General features: G+C 33.7%; 2 protein-coding genes across 9 annotated transcripts in view; one reads left to right on the top strand and one right to left on the bottom strand.

Moving 5' to 3' along the window:
• Positions 1 to 20,298, bottom strand: part of LOC136839467 (solute carrier organic anion transporter family member 74D-like) — a 20,781-nt gene extending 483 nt beyond the window's left edge. The window contains exons 1-15 of one of the 3 annotated variants that reach the window (XM_067105540.1): positions 20,155 to 20,298; positions 11,060 to 11,262; positions 10,325 to 10,457; positions 8,961 to 9,209; positions 8,347 to 8,541; positions 7,840 to 7,980; positions 7,067 to 7,276; positions 5,972 to 6,136; positions 5,238 to 5,424; positions 4,080 to 4,218; positions 3,567 to 3,647; positions 2,841 to 2,983; positions 1,847 to 1,950; positions 911 to 1,012; positions 1 to 384 (exon numbers count right to left, since the gene is read on the bottom strand). The exon at positions 1 to 384 is cut by the window's left edge and continues 483 nt beyond it. In XM_067105540.1, coding sequence (XP_066961641.1) covers positions 188 to 384; positions 911 to 1,012; positions 1,847 to 1,950; positions 2,841 to 2,983; positions 3,567 to 3,647; positions 4,080 to 4,218; positions 5,238 to 5,424; positions 5,972 to 6,136; positions 7,067 to 7,276; positions 7,840 to 7,980; positions 8,347 to 8,541; positions 8,961 to 9,209; positions 10,325 to 10,457; positions 11,060 to 11,239 — 2,226 coding nt within the window. In that variant the 5' untranslated portion in view covers positions 11,240 to 11,262; positions 20,155 to 20,298 and the 3' untranslated portion in view covers positions 1 to 187. Of the gene's footprint in view, positions 385 to 910; positions 1,013 to 1,846; positions 1,951 to 2,840; positions 2,984 to 3,566; positions 3,648 to 4,079; positions 4,219 to 5,237; positions 5,425 to 5,971; positions 6,137 to 7,066; positions 7,277 to 7,839; positions 7,981 to 8,346; positions 8,542 to 8,960; positions 9,210 to 10,324; positions 10,458 to 11,059; positions 11,297 to 13,774; positions 13,915 to 20,154 lie in introns of those variants that run through there. The other 2 variants (XM_067105538.1, XM_067105539.1) reach the window with 2 other exon arrangements.
• LOC136839469 (mucin-2-like) overlaps positions 1 to 20,326 on the top strand; it is a 422,431-nt gene that overhangs the window by 236,551 nt on the left and 165,554 nt on the right. The gene's annotated exons all lie outside the window — the stretch shown is intronic.

The following is a 20,326-nucleotide window of genomic DNA, read 5'->3' as shown; positions in this document are numbered from 1 at the left end:
TTCTTCTTCTTCTTCTTCTTCTTCTTCTTCTTCTTCTTCTTCTTCTTCTTCTTCTTCTTCTTCTTCTTCTTCTTCCGCGATTCAGACGAGAAATCAGCCCTCTTTCCAATTCCGTAATCCGCACTTTAATTGCTGAGAACTTCGCCAGAAAATATCGGAAATCCGGCGAACGCTGGCTTTCCAGATTTTATTTCAGATTTTGGTCTGTTCCGTTTAGCGTCTCTTCCCGTTTCTCTAGTTCCACCTTGTTCAATGGCACTTTCTCCGGTGGTTCAGTCGGGTTTTTCCCCACGTCTAGGATGTTCTCTCTCGCCCCGTAGAGATCGAGATTTTCGCTGTATATGTAGACCACGATGTCTCCCAGAATGGAGACAAGAACCAAAGCTGTCGGGTGAAAAATACAAGGTGAATTGGTTTAGTAAATGCTGTTGACTTGGAGGCTTCCTCTTAAACAGCCAATGAGTTTGAATATTTGTTTAAAGAGGAGTAGCTTTTGTTTTTATATTTTACATAAGGTGATACGAGGCATCAGAAGAACATTAAAAATTCAGACAGGTGGATGAATATAAATTTGAAAATGGAAAAGAGAACTCCATAAAAAAAAAGAATTATAACAAGTAATAGCCATGAAAAAAAAAAATAGTAAGCAATATGGTGAAGATGAAGAAGTATCGCAAATTTAGTCAGTGGTATGAGATAATTATTAGTCCACTTCAGGAAAACAGGCTTTCAATCCTCTATTGTGCAACAGATACAAGGTAGAAGAAACTGGGGAAGATATATATCATTAGATAAAAGAGTAAAATAGAACTGTAGAAAAATATGGTTTAATTTTTTACAGTAACACTTTTAATGAAGATTTTCAAGCTCAGTATTGATACGAAGGCACGACACACACACACAGACTTACCCGCCGGGACCAGGTGAATGATATATCGCAGTTTTTCGGAATCGTAGAGCCAGCAGTTTCCGTAAGTGCCGCACGTCTTATCCCACACAAGACACACGGAGTCTGCGAACAAGAGGCAAGGTTTCTGAAGACTTAATTTGTCAACAAAATATGATTCACACACACACACACACACACACACACACACACACACACACACACACACACACACACACACGCTGCCACTTTCAGATGGCATTACAGACTTGGACGAACAACAATGCCCAATAGCTATCTGTCAACTTTCGAGTCATTCCAATATATTGCAAAGATTCCAGTTAAGCACAGTTTCCTGACTACTTATACCTGGCAGTAACATAAGATTTTGTGTGTATTACGCATACCCTCACACACACACATACACACACACACATGACCTTATAGATTACAGACTTGGATAAAAAATACCCAATAGATATCTACAAAATTGTGATGAAAGAGAAAAGATTTGACGAGCGGAGAAATACGTGGGTAAATCAACCATAACAACAGGGTTCTGATAAATTCCTTAATAGAAGAGAACAATGAAAAGTTTACACATAGAAGTAAGGAAGAAAGTATGAGCTGAAGATAAGAGATAAGCAATGAAATTTTTAATTGATAAACAGAGACTACTGGAAAAACGAATGAACGAGGAAATTAATAAAAGGTGACAAAGAAAATAAATGAGTAGGTGAGTGGTGAGAGATTATTATCTGAAGGGAAAGTAAGAAAGACGATAAAGAGAAGGATGCATAGTATATGTAAAACAGAGAAAGGTTATAGAGATGGTGTTGAGAAATAGAGAGAGAATGATATTATGACTGATAAAAGGCTCTGCGGTATAACATTCATGTCACTGAAAAAGAAGGAGGAATGAAGCAGAGAGAAAGAGAGAGGACGCAATGCTGAACATACCAACAATGGCCCCCATAACAATGGGCGCCGGGATGAAGGAGAAGACGCTCAGGAAGACGGTCATCAAAGCGAGGGAGACGCTCTTATCTTCGTCCGATGTACACCTGCAAGAGGAGACCGGTCGTCCGCACTACAGTAAAACATGTCATAACCAAGTCGGCAACGTGTTGCACACTTCACAGACATGTCATAAACAAGTCGGCAACTAGTCACACACGTCACGAACGTGTCGGAAACTTGCACACATATCACAAACATGTCATAAACAAGTCGGAAACGTGTCGTGCACGTCATAAACGAGTCTCCAACTTGTTGCACGCACGTCTCAAATTGAGTACAAGTCAGCGACCGTAAATGGAGAATGAACCTTTGGCAAATGCTGAATATTCATATGACTCACTGGTTAGGACTGTCAGTAATTCGATGACTTGTTTCAATCTTGATTGTGATGTGTGTGGGATGAGGTGCCAACGGGTCTATGACTTGTTTCCTGTGGTTTGGGCACACTCCACATTACAGTAAAACATATCATTAACAAACGTCGCCAACATCTCAAACAGGTTGAAAAGAAGTCAGCAATTTATGGGTAGTGTCAACCAGCGCTTCTTATCATATATGAAACATGTCTGATATGTATGTGATTACTTGCAGTCATGTGCTTATGACATGTTTTATTGTAGTGAGGACACACCCCGATACACAAATCAAATAAGTTAAACAACTACTAACGTTTTTTGTAAGTGAAGGGCCACGTCGCTTTGAGATGTGTCATACAGTAGAAGGCAGACAACTACAGACAAATTTAAGTCTTTTTTGAAATGCGTTCGCTAAAAGTACTGATTTTGTCACCCTTCAATGCTTGCTATACTCAAGAGGTCTGATATATGTAAACACACAAACATATACAAGTTCGCGCGCGCGCGCACACGCGCACACACACACACACACATATATATATGTGTGTGTGTGTGTGAGAGAGAACACGAAATTTTACCTCATGTAGATGAGAGAGTTTCCCACCCTGGCCGTTGCTTCAATAATTCTCACCACTGTCTCGATGATAATGAAATAGAAGAATTGATTACAGGGTTCTTCACAGTAACCACTGATGCCGTAGCCAAAGGAAAATTGAGAATCCTGAAGAAGGAAAAAATAGTAAATATTTTATTATTATATAATTAACTCTCTTCATTGTCTAGATTCGATCTTCTTTGACTGCGTATACTATACAGTTGTTGAAAAAGTTTTTTCCCAGATTATTATGCTTTGTTGGTTTTCAGTAAGTAAAGTATGGCGTGTTGTTGAAATATACAGTGTGTATATATATATATATATATATATATATATATATATATATATATATATATATATATATATATATATATATATGTCTGTATATATATATATATGTGTATGTATGTATATATATATATATATATATATATATATATATATATATATATATATATATATATATATATATATATATATATATATATATATATATATAATGTAACATAAGTGAGAGGCTTAAATGTTTATAACAGCATATTTACAGGAATATAGGTACGAAAGTTACAGCTCATGCCATGCCATTTATCCCCAATAAAGCGCCGAAAACCAGAGTCTAATGACAATTACGGGCTGAAATAGAGAAGTGACTTAGCTTTTCCAAAAGAAATCATCTTCCAAACTTCCTTTACAGTGAAAGTGTACTTACAGTGCCTGTAGAATCTCCCTGAGGGAAAACTTGATTCAGAGGATCTGTAGCATTCGAGATGCAGAGGCAGTTGCTGTAAACCTGTTGAGAAGATCCGTTGAACAAAAATGGTAAATGGATTCAGATGAATAGCCATTATTATTCAGAAGATGAATCTTATTCATATGTAACATCATGCCCACCACAGGGACCATTGATAATAAGCAGAGAAATTCATTTGGAAGCTGTTACAGAAGGTAACAAGAAATACAGAAAGAAGAGATCAGTTATTAGCGATAGAATTTCCAGTGAATGAATCTGTAATGTTATGAAATACGTATGATAATTACAGTGACGTAACAAAAATGTAATCAGTATTAAATAACAAAGATGCAAATGTAGCCTCGGATAGATATTCTGGGAAAGATGGATTCATTAAAAATAAACTGGAAGAAATACAGAAAATCTCTTAAACAAAACTCGAGTTGGAATTTCTAAAGCTCAATAAATAAATAAAAAAACTGGAAAACTAACAATTGGACTCGCTGTGGTATTGGCAACGGTGCACCCGGCATAGCACGGCGAGTAGAAGAGTGTACTGCCATCTTGGGAACACATAGGAGTGAATCTGTCGGAACATCCGCAGCCTGCCGAACATGGAGGTGCTTCAGAGCTGCCAGAAAAGAAATGAAATCAATCAGTATATATATTTTTTTCAACTGATAGCTGTTTCCTATAACAGGGGTTGGCTCAAAATAAAAAAAAAGGCCGTTTTCACTGGCAAATTCATGTTTTAATGGCTGATTCGAACATGGGACGTTGGTTTGGATACAGTGACTATCAAAAGATCGGTTGGGTTTCTTGGCAGATGCGCTTATCAGTTATGATTTTCTATGTATGTAAGTTATTTCCTAAGGAAAGTAAATTAATTATTTCATGATATTTGTGAATATATATATATATATATATATATATATATATATATATATATATATATATATATATATATATATATATATATATATATATATATATATATATATATATATATATATATATATATATATATATATATATATATATATATATATATATATATATATATATATATATATATATATATATATATATATATATATGTGTATATATATATATGTATGTGTGTGTGTGTGTGTGTGTGTGTGTGTGTGTGGGTGGGTGGGTGTGTGTGGTTTATCTTTCTCGTCCTTTAACATTGTTTATCTGTGCGTTACTGTTAGGCGTTATATTTTTTCAAAAACTTCATTTATATTTCCAGGCCTCTTCTTGTTAAGAATTCTTCACTGACAAACGCATTGTCCTTCTTTTATATAAAGAGCTTTAAGCGAAACCAGTCAGTTAAGATTTATCATTAATTTAACGAAGAGAGAGAGAGAGAGAGAGAGAGAGAGAGAGAGAGAGAGAGAGAGAGAGAGAGAGAGAGAGAGAGAGTCCAATAAGTATTTTTTTCTATGTGACAAAAAACTCTATATTTGTTAGCATCAACAATTTTAACATCTGGCTCCCGTTACGCAACTAGAGGTTAGAAGCACAAAGCTGAATGGTTACTGATTCAATTCATTAAACATATTTTTCTCCTAACTTCATGGAACTGGAATCAAAAGCTATAGAGAAAACAGCATTGCATGTACTATCTCTTCATGATATACCCACCCATCTATCGGACCAATTACGTTAAGTTTTGGACACCCGACGAACATCTTGAGAACGTAGCTCGTCGTGGTCACACACGTGATGAAGATATTATACCCAGCGACAAATCTGGGCCCGGGATGAATCCATCTCATGACCACACCACCTATGCCAGTTCCGAATATCATGGACACGAGGGCTACCAGGCCTGAAATGCCAAAGGTCTTCTGGAGGCCCAGTCTTTGTTTGGGAAGTGTCGTTTAAATAGGAGAGAACACATTGGCAAGAAAAGAGATGTATGAGAGGCTGTCACAGTATAGTTAGTGTGTATAGTGTCTCCTTTTAACAGTGGAAATAAATGAGGATAATTAGATGAATAGGAGGTTAGTGGATTAAAGAAAAATAGAATACATTTATTCTTGATACTTCAGGACTGAAATTATTTTTGGCAACCTTGTTTCTACTTGACACATTACACATGAACTTGAACAGTGGAAATAAACGAGTATAATTACATGAGTAGGAAGTAAGAGGAAAAATAAAAATAAAATACATTTAATTATTAAATCTTTTGTCAAGTGGGACAATAAGGGAAAAGCAGTTAGGTACAGAAGCTCTTTACTTTTCCACATCACACACTTTCGAAAAATATCAAAATTGAAGAATTCATCCTCCCCCTCTCTCTCTCTCTCTCTCTCTCTCTCTCTCTCTCTCTCTCTCTCTCTCTCTCTCTCTCTCTCTCTCTCAAAACATACCTGTATAGTAACTAGAATCAGAAGCGCTTTTTCGGAACTGACTTTCGAGATACTTCGGTTTGAAGTACCAGTAACTCGCGCCAGCAAACGCAGCAACGACTGTGTTGAAGATCGTAGCTACCCAGATCCTGTTGGTGAAGAGGCGCACTAAGGCTTTCCTTAGATCTGCGGGAAAAGGAGGACTTGTATGGGCCAGTCTTTGCTTTTGCTTTAGTACGTGTGAGTACCTGTGTTTGTGGCTTAGATTTATTAACATCATTTTACGAACACCTGAAATGCTATATCTGCTTTGCAGATATGAAAATTATTCTGTCATTTTATATATAATTATTATAATATATATATATATATATATATATATATATATATATATATATATATATATATATATATATATATATATATATATATATATATATATATATATACACACACACATATATACTCTGTATGTGCGTGTGCTTCTGTGCAGGATTAATATTAATGGTGGGAAAAGGGGACACTATTTGTTATTGTTTGTTTTGGTGTGTGTGTGTGTGCGTATGTTTCTGTGAAAAATTAGTAATAATAGTAAGAAAAGGGGACATTATTGTTTTTGTTTATGTGTGTGTGTGTTTTTGTAAAGATCTTAATGTTAGGGGTAGGAAAAAGGGACATATTTTGTTTTTATTTATTGTTTTGGTGTGTGTGTTTCTATAGGGAACCTAGTACTACGGGTATGAAGAGAGGACGTTTTCTGTGTTTTATTTTGATGAGTGTGTTTCATTGTAAAAACTGAATGTTATTGGCATGAAAGGGCCGGGGGGGGGGCCATTTTAAGTAATTTGCTCTTGTTTTCGTGCATGTGTGTTTATGTATAAAGAACTTGAAATTACGATTGTACATTTGATGTCTGTGTTTCAGTGCAAAATCTCATTATTATTAGTAGGAAAAGGGGGGGGGAACATTTTAATTGTTTTTGCACCTATTTTCTTGCGTGTATGTTTATTTGCAGCGAACTTAGCATTACGGATGTTCATTTGTGTTCATTTTGTTCACGAGAAATCTTCGACACCACGACATTCGTACGAACAAACATAAACTTTCGTATCTTACTTTGAAGGGTCGGTTTCTCGTGCTCCTCCTTCTTGTTCTTGGCGAGGGACACGAAGTAATGGACCCCTCGGCTGCTGCCTTCTTTCTCATCCTTCCTCGCCTGCCTTATCACCTTCTTCGTCTCCCTCTTCAGGGTGGCCGGGAGTTTCTTGGGGAAGAGCAGCATGAGGAGGCCGCAGAACAAAAGGTTGCACCCGATGAAGAGATAACCTGGATGAGGTGGTGAAATTGCCATTTGAAAGGGCCTTAAATTTGTTAACGTTATTTTGCGAATAAATGAAACACTGTTCATCTGTTTTGCTGATATGGAAATTATTCTGCCATTAGATGTGTGTGTATATATATATATATATATATATATATATATATATATATATATATATATATATATATATATATATATATATATATATATATATATATATATATATATATATATATACTGTATATATTTGATGGCAAAATAATTGTCATGTCTGCAAAAAGAGATGATACTGTAGTATTCAAGCTATTCGCACAGTAAACTTGGATTCAAAATAAATCTGTGTGAATAGAGTATAAAACCGAAACACCTGAAATTCAGAAGACGTCAGTAGCAGTAGAGAGAAGGAATGAATTTGCTCGTCGCTTAAACATATGGAGATCAGAAGGTTCCACAAGTGCACTGGGTAAACTGTTCCACAATATATTATTTGTACCCAAGAGAAAACTCCTGGCAAATTGAGTAGTATCAAACCTGATGCTTAGAAAACGAGACTACACTGTTTGCTTACCTATCCACCAAGCACCGTACCATCTAGGGTCCCTCCTCGTAATATTGGGCTGTTTGGAAGGGTCGATCCACACCGAGAGACACTTGCCGCCGACGAAGAACCCCGTGACGGGGCCCAGAACTCTTAGCATGTAAGAAATTGCTGTGAGAAACGAGAATGAATCTGCTTAGGAAGTTACCCGAGCAAAGAAATGAAGTTCTAGTTAAATACAGTATGCTTTTCATTCTGTACATCAGCTTACGGAAGCTTAGTGTTTGTTTATTGTTAGAAATGGTTTTTTTTTAGTGAAGCAATTTTTGCAACTTCGAATTTTTTGACGCAGGTAGATGAAAGAATTGACTTCCGAACTGTCAAAAATAAAGCAAAAATATTTTGAGAATTTTTCATTTTTATTTGTAGGTACGTCAATTAGAAAGCAAATTTCAAGACATACAAGTCAATAAGAATTTCCGAACACGAGCGAAATAAATCATTTGCATTGATGCAAAAACCAATCGGAATTCTTACCGTAATATATCGGGTAAACCTTTTTGTTGACGTTGTCGTCTAGATAAGTAACACCGAGGCTGTAGAACAAGGAGACCGTGATACCTACGCTGAACTGCGAGAGGAAGAAGATGACGACAGGGCCGAGATAGGATTCCCCACCAGCTGCTTCCTTCCCGCAAGTGTCTGGTTGGAAGTAGCAGACTTCTTGCTCCTCTGCCAAAGATAAATTAAAGATAAAGTAATTATAGAAGTAATGATAAAACTCAGTGTTAAAGCGAAAATTGATAAATTGTCGTAATAATGGCGCAGGAGCTGCTGCTGTGGTAGGCTATATCAACGCCAGGTAGGACGAAGAGAAACATGATAGAAGAGCGAGACAGGATTAAGATAGGAAATTGAAATAAATATCACAAGGACAGTGGTAATATATAATATATATATATATATATATATATATATATATATATATATATATATATATATATATATATATATATATATATATATATATATATATATATATATATATATATATGTGTGTATGTATGTATGTATTTATGTATATGTATATAAATATTTATATTTCAGATATTTATACATATATATACACATACATATATACATATACTCACTCTCCTTCGAAGTGAAATTCCCAACGTTTGCACCCCCTCTCATGCTACTCTGGATGGAGAACTCGGCTATGTCGACGGCGTCTTGCCCAGGCCCGTAGAAGAAGTGCGGGAAGGCGGCCGCGAAGCCCGATAAAGCCGCGATGGTGATTCCGACGCCTAGCCATCGCGGGCGGTGTCCGTAGTTGCCATAGTAACCGAGGAACACTGACAGGATGATTTGAGAGATGTCGTTTCCTGCTAGGAAGACTCCTGGGACAGAAAAAAAAAGATAAAATAATAAATAAATAAAAAGTTTAACTTAATAGATGATGTTCCATTTTCTACTAAACTATTATTATTATTATTATTATTATTATTATTATTATTATTATTATTATTATTATTATTATTATTATTATTATTATGTAGAAGGTGAACCCTATTCGTATGGGACAAGCCTAAATGGGCCATTGACTTTAAATTTTTGCTTCAAAGAATAATAATAATAATAATAATAATAATAATAATAATTATTATTATTATTATTATTATTATTATTATTATTATTATTATTATTATTAAAAAATAGTCATAGTAGCATGAATCTTAAAATGGAGAAGCAAATCCACAGTTATGTATATGTACATATATTTAAAGATAAATCTGTACAGATTTATCTTTAAATATATGTACATATTCATAACTGTGGACTTGCTTCTCCATTATTATTATTATTATTATTATTATTATTATTATTATTATTATTATTATTATTATTATTATTATATTATTATGTCGAAGGTGAACCCTATTCATATGGAACAAACCCAAATGGGCCATTGACTTTAAATTCAAGTTTCCAAAGAGTGTTATGGTGTTCATTTGAAAGAAGTAACAGAAGGTAATAGGAGATACAGAAAGAAGAGATCAATCATTAGAAAAGAAGAGATAAATTAACAAATTAGTAAATAAAGAGAAAGAAATGTAGGTAAATTATTAAATTGCACAGATAACTGGAATCGTAACTCTACAGAACTCCGCACCGAGATATTGTTTATTAATTAAAAAGATTTTTTCGACTGAACAGTATGGAAAAGGGTGTATACAACGCAGTACAGGTGAGATCATTTGAGAAATTGACCGAGATGCTTTGAGAAATTTACCGTCTCTTGCTTTTGTTTTACGTTTATCCCCGATGGGCTGGTACTGAACACGGTCGGACCTTTTCTGTAGGATTACCCTTGAAAATATCTTGTTCTTGTAACCGAAACGTCACATAAAAGTCGCAGGAATATTCAACGGTGAAATTACCACCCAGACTGGTTTGATACCGTGTGGTAGAACCTCTCAGCGTGCAAAATTTTTCCTCCGTTTTTCTGACTCACCTGATTGTTTACTCGTCAGCTTGAATCTTTTCTCTATCGTTGTCAAAACTGCGACGGTATAAGTGAAGAACATCCCCTGAGTTATTCCGACTAAGCAGTACACCAAAATGTAAATCTCCTTCCGTGCCAAGAACTGGAATAGACAAGCAAATCATGAAACAGAAACATTCCCTGCTAAGGTAATCTGTTCGATATTTTATAGCGATTTTACGGACCAATTTGTGCATTTTTGCATTTGTGAATTTATATAAAAATGTCTTCGATCAGCTAAATTTTGCATCTTGCACATGCGTGAATCGATGCAGATAGATAAAATTTCCGTGTATGATAGGAAAAGAGGATTGACCAAATATGCCATTTTGGCCGCGTAAATATATATATAGGACATTGGAAATCGGACGCCATATATAATATATATATATATATAAACGCGACCGCCAGATATATATATAACATATATGTTTTTGTATATATACCATTGTATACCTGTCCATATTCTATGAACAGGGACACAGAAACAAGTGCCCGAAATATATATATATATATATATATATATATATATATATATATATATATATATATATATATATATATATATATAAGAGAGAGAGAGTTTTCATCAGCTTCCCCACACTTTTCGACAAGTTTCTAAAAGGATATTGGGAACTGTGGAAGAGAGAGAGAGAGAGAGAGAGAGAGAGAGAGAGAGAGAGAGAGAGAGAGATTAACCACAACCTGTAGCCACTTCGGCTTGAAGAAGCCGATGCCGCATTTCGTGTCCTCGACGTCGTCTTCGGTATGCAAGAGTCCGGACACCTCCTCCGCCTTTTCGGGAGGTATGATGCTGTCCCTCTTGGTGCCGTCCACGAAGTCCAGCTTCTGCTGGAGGTTCTTCAGGAGATCGCCCTTCTTCATTTTGTCTTGGCTATCAGGCTCCGCTGGTGACGGGGGCGAAAGGTGGTCACATTAGATCTGGGAGAGGAAAGGACACACTTATCACGTGGCACCTGAGAAAATGTGTCAAAGGTTATGTGTGATATCGGGAATGAAAGGATCTGGGGATATTCTAGGTCCTGGGGAATTCAAGGATCCGGGAAAATTCAAAGACTTGGGTAAATTCAAGGTCCAGGGGAACTCAAAGACCTTGAAAAATTAAAAGACCTTAGGCAATTCAAGGATCTTGGAAAATTCAAGGACCTGGGGAAATCCAAAGATCTAGAGATTTTCAAGGAACTAGAGAAATTTAAGTACGTATGGAAATTCAAGGATCTACGGAATTTCAAGGAATTAGTGAAATTTAAGGACCTAGGGAAATTCAAGGCCCTGGGAAAATACAAGACCTTAGGAAATACAAGATCTTGGGAAACTCAAGGGCCGTGGGAAACTCAAGGATCTTGTGACATTTTTTGGACCTGAGGAAATTCAAGGATCTTGTTAATTTCAGAGATCTGAGGAAATTCAAGGACCTGCGGAATTTCAAGGTCTTTGGGAAATTCAAGGACATTGGGAAATTCAAGGAACTTTTGAAATTCTAGGACCTGGAGCACTTCAGAGGCCCGGGAAATTCAAGGATGTGGGAAAAATCAAAGGCCTTGGGGAATTCAAGTACCAAGGGGCTTTAGGGAGCTGGGGAAATTTGAAGACCTGGGGAAATACAGGACCTGGGGAAATTCAAGACCTTTGGGAAATTCAAGGACCTGGGGAACTCAAGGACTTAGGGAAATTCAAGGACTGGGCCATCCATATTGATTGGAAATAAGATTAGGATAATGTTTAGGTGAGCTGGGAGGGAACTACTGAAGGCTATTGAATGAACCATCATGAGAAGGTAGCTATACATATTCTGATTTAAAAATTTAATTTCCTTTTTGAAGCCAATTTATTTCCACTACACAGTATTCACACGGAAGAAAATTTTCCCACAAGCATCCTTGCGCCTTAAAAGGGAAACCTTTTTAAATGTTAGCTCTCCAAACTCTTGAAATATAACTGTAATTGGAATATAAAATTCAGGACAGAGGCCAAGCGCTGGGACCTATGAGGACATTCAATAGTGAAAGGGATATTGAAAGTAAACAAGGAAAAAAATGCGCCGAAGTTTCTTCGGCGCAATCGAGTTTCCGTACAGTCACTACAGCGTATAATCAAGGCCACCGAAAAAAGATCTATCTTTCGTTGGTCTCGGCATAATGCTGTATGAGCCGCGGCCCATGAAACTTTAACCATGCTCTAGTGGTGGCCTATCCTATATCGTTGCTAGAAGCACGATTATGGCTAAATTTAACCTTAAATAAAGTAGAAACTTCTGAGGCTAGAGGGTTGCAATTAGGTATGTATGATGATTGGAGGGTGGATGATCAACATATCAGTTTGCAGCCCTCTAGCATCAGTAGTTTTTAAGATCTGAAGGTGGACAGAAAAAAGTGCGGACGGACAGACATATCCAGCACAATAGTTTTCTTTTACAGAAAATTAAAACGTTTGAAAGGTGTAACGGGGAAAACCATGCAATTGCAATATGTAACATTTGTTAGCAGAGGGTGGAAAGTTGGGTGAAAAATAGAATATGAACAGAGGTACAGTCAAAGGAATGAAAAGGGTTGCTGCGGCTAGGGGCCGAAGGGACGCTGCAACGAACCATAAGTAATGCCTACAGTACATCGTGTGAGGCGCACTGACGGCACTTACACCTGTTAACACTGAATATATTGAAGTACCTTTAGGGAATATCAAAGGAGAGGGCTCGTTGTCTTTTTCAGCTCAACAGAAAAATGTTGAATACGTTTAAACAGACTCGTATCAGGAAATAGGTTTTACTGTTTTACGTGAGTACCGTTTGAAACGAACAAACAAATAGGGTTTTATTTGCCCACCACCTGTACCTACCTTCAGCACATACAGATCGCTTTGAAAAATCGGCACACGCTCTAATATTGATGACGTTTATTTTGTTTTTATACAGTGAAAATATAATATATTATATATATATATATACATACATATATATATATATATATATATATATATATATATATATATATATATATATATATATAATTTTTCAATAAGAAGCAAAATACACATTTTTCAGTAAATGCAATATTTTTTGTTAGTCAAAAGATATACTGTATATACTGTGTGTATATATATATATATATATATATATATATATATATATATATATATATATATATATATATATATATATATATATATATAATGTGTGTGTGTTAAAAAATAAAATAAATGAATAAAAAATTCGCTTATCCATCTTTTCACAATACAGTTTGATATCTTTTCAATTCAATCCACTTTCGCGCTAAATATTTAAAAAAAGAAAAATCCGTTTCTGAGAAGCATAATCGATAAAAACCCTAAATCCGATAGATAAAAAGATAAACATGTAACAGTAATTAAAACCAAAGGGATAAAGGGCATTGCCTCCCTTACTTGCCCGAATGCCGAGTTTCAAGAATTCTGTTCACGCCAAGAGTCTAAGGAAGAATCTTGTCTGCAGGTCTTGTAGCTGGCGCCGCACAGTCCAAAGTGAACGTAACTTTTTCAAGGCAACGACGTTCTGCCGAATTAGCTCGAAGACGCCAGGTCCTCTGTATACAAATCAGTCCCCTCACTGTGACGGAGGCATTTCGTTTGGTGGGATGCCCAGTTCGTCGTTACTTAACGATATAAAATATGGGTCATCACACCTGCCGTCTCGTTTATGTAAGTTTTACGTTCAAAACACCTCGGAACATGTCGGTGGTTTGTTTACGACTTATGTAACTGCTCTTCTCCGCAAATATTTAGCTTTCCCACACACGGTGTACTGTAGGCATTACTTGAGGTACTCTGCAGCGTCCCTTCTTCGGCCCCTAGCTGCAACCCCTTTCATTTCTTGTACTGTACCTCTGTGCTTATTCTCTTTCTTTCGTCTTACTTTCCTTGACCCTCTCTTAAGTTATTTCACGGTGCAACTGCGAGGTTTTCCTCCTGTTACCCCTTTCAAACCTCATTTACTGTTAATTTCCATTTCAACGTTGAATGACCACCTCATAAGTCCCAGCGCATGGCCTTTGGCTTAAATTTAGTATATATTATAAGCATTAACTTTAGTATGTACTTTGGCGTTTCAGAAATCTCTGCGAAGTACAAAAAATAGAAAGACGACTCTTTAGATAATATTTACCAAATAGCCTTGAAAACTTTGTTGTAACGTGAGATTTCTCAGAAATCCGAAGGTCGTGTTGAACGACCGACTCCTGAATCACATTTAAAGACAGAGAATGAATTAAATTTCCTTTAAAACGTTTGCATGAACAAAGTTATCTATCCACTTATTTTTTAAATGTATAATACTGGAAGATAACGTTTGAGATTCTAAACGTTTTGTGCTCTCTAATCAAGAAATGCTATTCAGCATTTTGTTAAAGATAGTCGTCTTATTACTTTGGTAATGATATAATAACAAATATGCTTGCCTGTGCTTACAGGATAATGTACTTTCACACCTGAGGCATCTATACACACACATACAGTATGTATATATATATATATATATATATATATATATATATATATATATATATATATATATATATATATATATATATATATATATATATATATATATATATGTATATATATATATATGTATATATATAATTTATATATATACATGTATATATAATTATATATATATAATTTATATATAATATATATAATATAATTATATATATATATATATATATATATATATATATATATATATATATATATATATATATATATATATATATATATATATATAAAGAGAGAGAGGGGAGAGAGAGGACTCGTCAAACAACTTGAAACTGTAACAGGTATGCCCATTTAGTTTTTGCTGCTTATTCTCTAACATTTCATGCCTGATCACATCCCATCTCCTCCTTTTTGATGCTGACATCCTTCTAGAACCTCCTCTTATCATAATTATCATCATTATTATTCCTTACGCTCGTTTATTCCTTCTGGAGAAGACGGATAATCCTCACTGAAGTCATTGCCTTTTTGCGTATGAAAGGAGAAAAGAGAGGGATGAAGTCAAATGAAAAATAAGCATTCTCAAATGTACACAGAACAAAGAGAAGGTTGATATATGTACGAATCTCTATTAATTATTATTATTATTGGAAGGAAGTAGACCCTCTCTAAGCGTGTCCTCTTAAAAGGGGTGGCTGCATTGTGCGAAATATTCTTATTTTAAGGTTGTTATTATTATTATTATTATTATTATTATTATTATTATTATTATTATTATTATTATTATTATTGGAAGGAAGAAGACCCTCTCTTAAGCATGTCTCGTTAAAAAGGATGGCTGCAGTGTACGAATTAAGCTTATGCTATTATTATTATTATTATTATTATTATTATTATTATTATTATTATTATTATTATTATTCAGAATACAAACGCCAATTCATATGGGCCACTGACTTGAAATTCAAGCTTCCAAAAAAACATAATGTTCATTTTAAATAAGTTACAGAAGATAATAGGAGATACAGAAAGAAGAGATCATTTACGAGTAAAGAAAAATAAAAGATAAATTGGAGAATTATTGACGCAAGTGAGGTACAATAGCGTGGCTTTTGTAGTGAGAATTAGAGACGCCCTAAAACCAGAAGAATCACACCTACGTAGTTTGATATCGGTTCGTGTCAAGGTAACAATGATGCTAGTATTGCGATCAAAGTATCATAAACAAGCCCTCATCATAATCAAGCCCATGATGGACCACGATGTAAGAAGCGAACTAGATTTCTCTGTCAGGATTGAACTTGTTTAGCAAGGCAAGTTGAAAGGGAGGTCCAGAAAGACCAAGATATATATATATATATATATATATATATATATATATATATATATATATATATATATATATATATATATATATATATATACACACACATATATATATATATATATATATATATATATATATATATATATATATATATATATATATTTATTTATTTATATATATTTATATATATATATATTTATATATATATATATATATATATATATATATATATATACAACATATGCATACATCGATGTATGTATGTATATGTAAACATACTGTACATGCATACATACATACAGGATGCATGTATGTACGTGTGCGTGTGTGCTGCTAGCCCCATGCACTTCTTGCCCCCCAGTCAGGCGCAATTGCCCATATACCACTGGTTGACTGCTTAACTGTGTGTGTGTGTGTGTGTGTGAGTGAATGTGTATTTTTACACACGCTATGATTTCATCGATGTCTCTTAATTGTGGAATAAACAGTCGTGCTGCAGAACACTTAGCGATCAAATTTGTCACTTCTGCTGTCTCGACTGGTTACTCGGTCGAGAGGGATCTCCGTGTTCTTTCATAATTATCTGCTACATCCAGGGAATTTGTTCTAGTATTTATCAACACACTTTTGCGTAACTGTCATTTGTGGCCACCGAAGTAAACTTTAAAGTACATTTTGGGCTCTAAAGGCGGAACAGCTGCTCTCATTCCTTCTTTTTACAAAGTTTTTTCGTTCAAAAGCTGCATCAATACTGACTTTAACAAACCTAAAAGTATCCGAATTTTGTTTTCGATTTCCACAAACTTAAAAGTATTCAAATGTTTTTTTTTTTTTTACTTTCTCAAATTTTAAAGTATTCGATGTTTTTTTTTTTTACTTCACGGACTTGAAAGTATTCGAATGTTTTTTTTTTTTAACGAATTTTAAAATATTCGATTTTTTTTTTTTTTTTTTTACTTCAGGAACTTGAAAGTATTCGCATGTTTTTTTTTTTACTTTCACGAACTTGAAAGTATTCGCGGTTTTTTTTACTTTCACAAACTTGAAAATATTCAAATAATTTTTTTACTCACGAATTTGAAAGTATTCAATTTTTTTTTTTTTTTTTACTTTCACTGACCGGAAAGTATTCAAATATATTTTTTTTACTTTCACAAACTTGAAAGAATTAAAAAAAATTTTTTTCTTTCACGAACTTGAAAGTATTCGAATATTTTTTTTTACTTTCACGAACTTTAAAGTATTCGCATTTTTTTTTTTGTTTTTTTTTTTACTTTCACGAACTTGAAAGTGTTCGCGGTTTTTTTTACTTTCACAAAGTTGAAAATATTCAGATAATTTTTTACTCTCACGAACTTGAAAGTATTTAATATTCTTTTTTTTAACTTTCACGGACTGGAAAGTATTTAAAAATTTTTTTTTCACTTTAACAAACTTGAAAGTATTAAAAAAAATTTCTTTCACGAACTCGAAAGTATTCGAATATTTTTTTTTACTTTCACGAACTTGAAAGCATTCAAATATTTTTTTTTTTTTACTTTCGCGAACTTGAAAGTATTCACATTTTTTTTTTACTTTAACGTGCGTGAAAGTATTCGAATATTTTTTTTTTACCCTGACGAACTTGAAAGTATTTGAATGATTTTTTCAATTTCGATGATCTTGAAAGTATTCGAATATTTTTTTTTACTTTCACTAACTTGAAGGTATTTGCATGTTTTTTTTCCATGAACTTGAAAGTATTCCAATATTTTTTTTTACTTTCAAGAACTTGAAAGTAATGGAATGTTTTTTTTTGTAATTAACGAACTTGAAAGCATTCAATATCTTTTTTTACTTTCATGAACTTGAAAGTACTCAAATTTTTTTATTTTTTTTTTATTGTTTTTGTTTTCACGAACTTGAAAGTATTCAATTATTTTTTTTTCTTTCGCAAACTTGAAAGTATTCAAATATTTTTTTTTTTTTTTTACTTTCACGAGCTTGACAGTATTCGAGTATTTTTTTTTACTTTGATGAACTTGAAATTATTTGAGTGATTTTTTTCAATTTCAATGATCTTGAAAGATTTCGAATATTTTTTTACTTTCGCTAACTTGAAAGTATTTGCATTTTTTTTACTTTCACGAACTTGAAAGTATTAAAAAAATTTTTTACTTTCACAAGCTTGAAATTATTTGAATATTTTTTTTACTTTCACGAACTTGAAAGTATTCGCATGAATTTTTTTTGCCCTCACGAACTTGAAAGTATTCAAGTGTTTTTTTTTTTTTACTTTCAAGAACTTTCAAGTGTACAAATATTATTTTTACTTTAACGATCTGAAAGAATTCGAATATTATTTTGTATTACTTTCACGAACTTGAAAGCATTCGAATATTTTTTCTACTTTCGCGAACTTGAAAGTATTCGAATATTTTTCTACTTTCACGAACTTGAAAGTATTCGAATATTTTTTTACTTTCACAAACTCGAAAGTATGACAATATTTTTTTTTTACTTTCATGAACTTGAAAGTATTAAAAAAATTTTTTTTTGTTTCACGAACTTGAAAGTATTTGAAATATTATTTTTTACTTTCACGAACTTGAAAATATTCTAATTTTTTTTTATTTTTTTACTTTCTGGAGCTTAAAACTATTCGAATGATTTTTTCGACTTCCACAACCTTGAAAATATTCAAATTTATTTTTCTTTTACGAACTTGAAAGTACTTGAATGTTTCCTTGATTTTCACGAACTCGAAAGTATTCGAATATTTTTTTTTTTACTTTCACCAACTTGAAAGTATTCAAATATTTTTTTGTACTTTTAAATTTAAAATCGCTGGCGTTTGAATTACATTTTCCAGTCCTGTATAATCAAATAGGCCTAATTTTCATATTGTGACCTTTGGAAAAATATTTGAATTACTGCTTCTCTGTAACACGGTAAATCTTTGTAGAACCGCTTAAATTTCAGTAACAAGCCTTTGGAAAACGCATGAATTCTCATTGTGAAAATGTAATAATTAATAAACATTATCATTACTGGGTGTTATCTGTCCGTCTCTCTCTCTCTCTCTCTCTCTCTCTCTCTCTCTCTCTCTCTCTCTCTCTCTCTCTCTCTCTCTCTCTGTGTGTGTGTGCAGGTTTAAAAGCACTTGTAATCAATCTGGTGTGAAATGCAAACTTTTGAATAAACGATAATGACAGTTGCAGTTTTGCAATCTCTCTCTCTCTCTCTCTCTCTCTCTCTCTCTCTCTCTCTCTCTCTCTCTCTCTCATGAGTACCCATGGATTGATTTTTATACCTCAGAGAACACGGCATGTGTCACACTATAAATCGTTCACATTCAAAATTTGAACTTGATAAAAACGCTTGAATTTTTCATCGTAAAAAGTAAAGAATTAGGAAACATTATTATTACTGTTTAATCCCTTATTTGAGGTCTCGTCATACTCTTATTAATGATAAGATTACTCCGTGTCTGGTGGACAAGCGTTTGGATAATGGCCGAATTCTTCTTAACAAGCTGCTGTTAATTCTCAGTTATGAAGGCAGCGTTGTTTTTTATTGTGTAGATGCCGTTGTTTTAGAAAACTTGGTGTTGTTAGTATTGGAATTACCTTAAGACAGTGGCTTAGAGGGTGCAGGCATTTTATGCATACATACATATACATATATATATATATATATATATATATATATATATATATATATATATATATATATATATATATATATATATATATATATATATATATATATATATATATATATATATATATATATATATATATATATATATATGTATATATATATATATATATATATATATATATATATATCTACATTCATATAAAACAAGATGGCTGCTTTATATATACTGTAGTTTTGCGTGTCAAAATCTTTGAAAAAGATTTGTATAAAGATTTGTATTTCTAAGCGGTTATAACCATCAAATAAAATCGACACAGTGTTCTACTATTTCTCAGATAATTACCATGATTCCTGGTTAATCCAAGCGAGGGGGAACCGTTCCATCTTGGAACAAGTCGAAAAAACTTTGCGTGGAAATTGAGTTCGAGTGTGCGTGTGTGCCTTCGCTGCAAGCGTGCTTTAGACTAATGTATAATACGAACACTGTGTCCTTCCTACAATGACATGACTATTCC

Source organism: Macrobrachium rosenbergii, chromosome 6, assembly GCF_040412425.1.
Source record: "Macrobrachium rosenbergii isolate ZJJX-2024 chromosome 6, ASM4041242v1, whole genome shotgun sequence".
NCBI lineage: Eukaryota > Metazoa > Arthropoda > Malacostraca > Decapoda > Palaemonidae > Macrobrachium > Macrobrachium rosenbergii.
The sequence above is the reverse complement of the archived record's forward strand: the minus strand, read 5'-3'. Positions and strand labels throughout refer to the sequence as shown.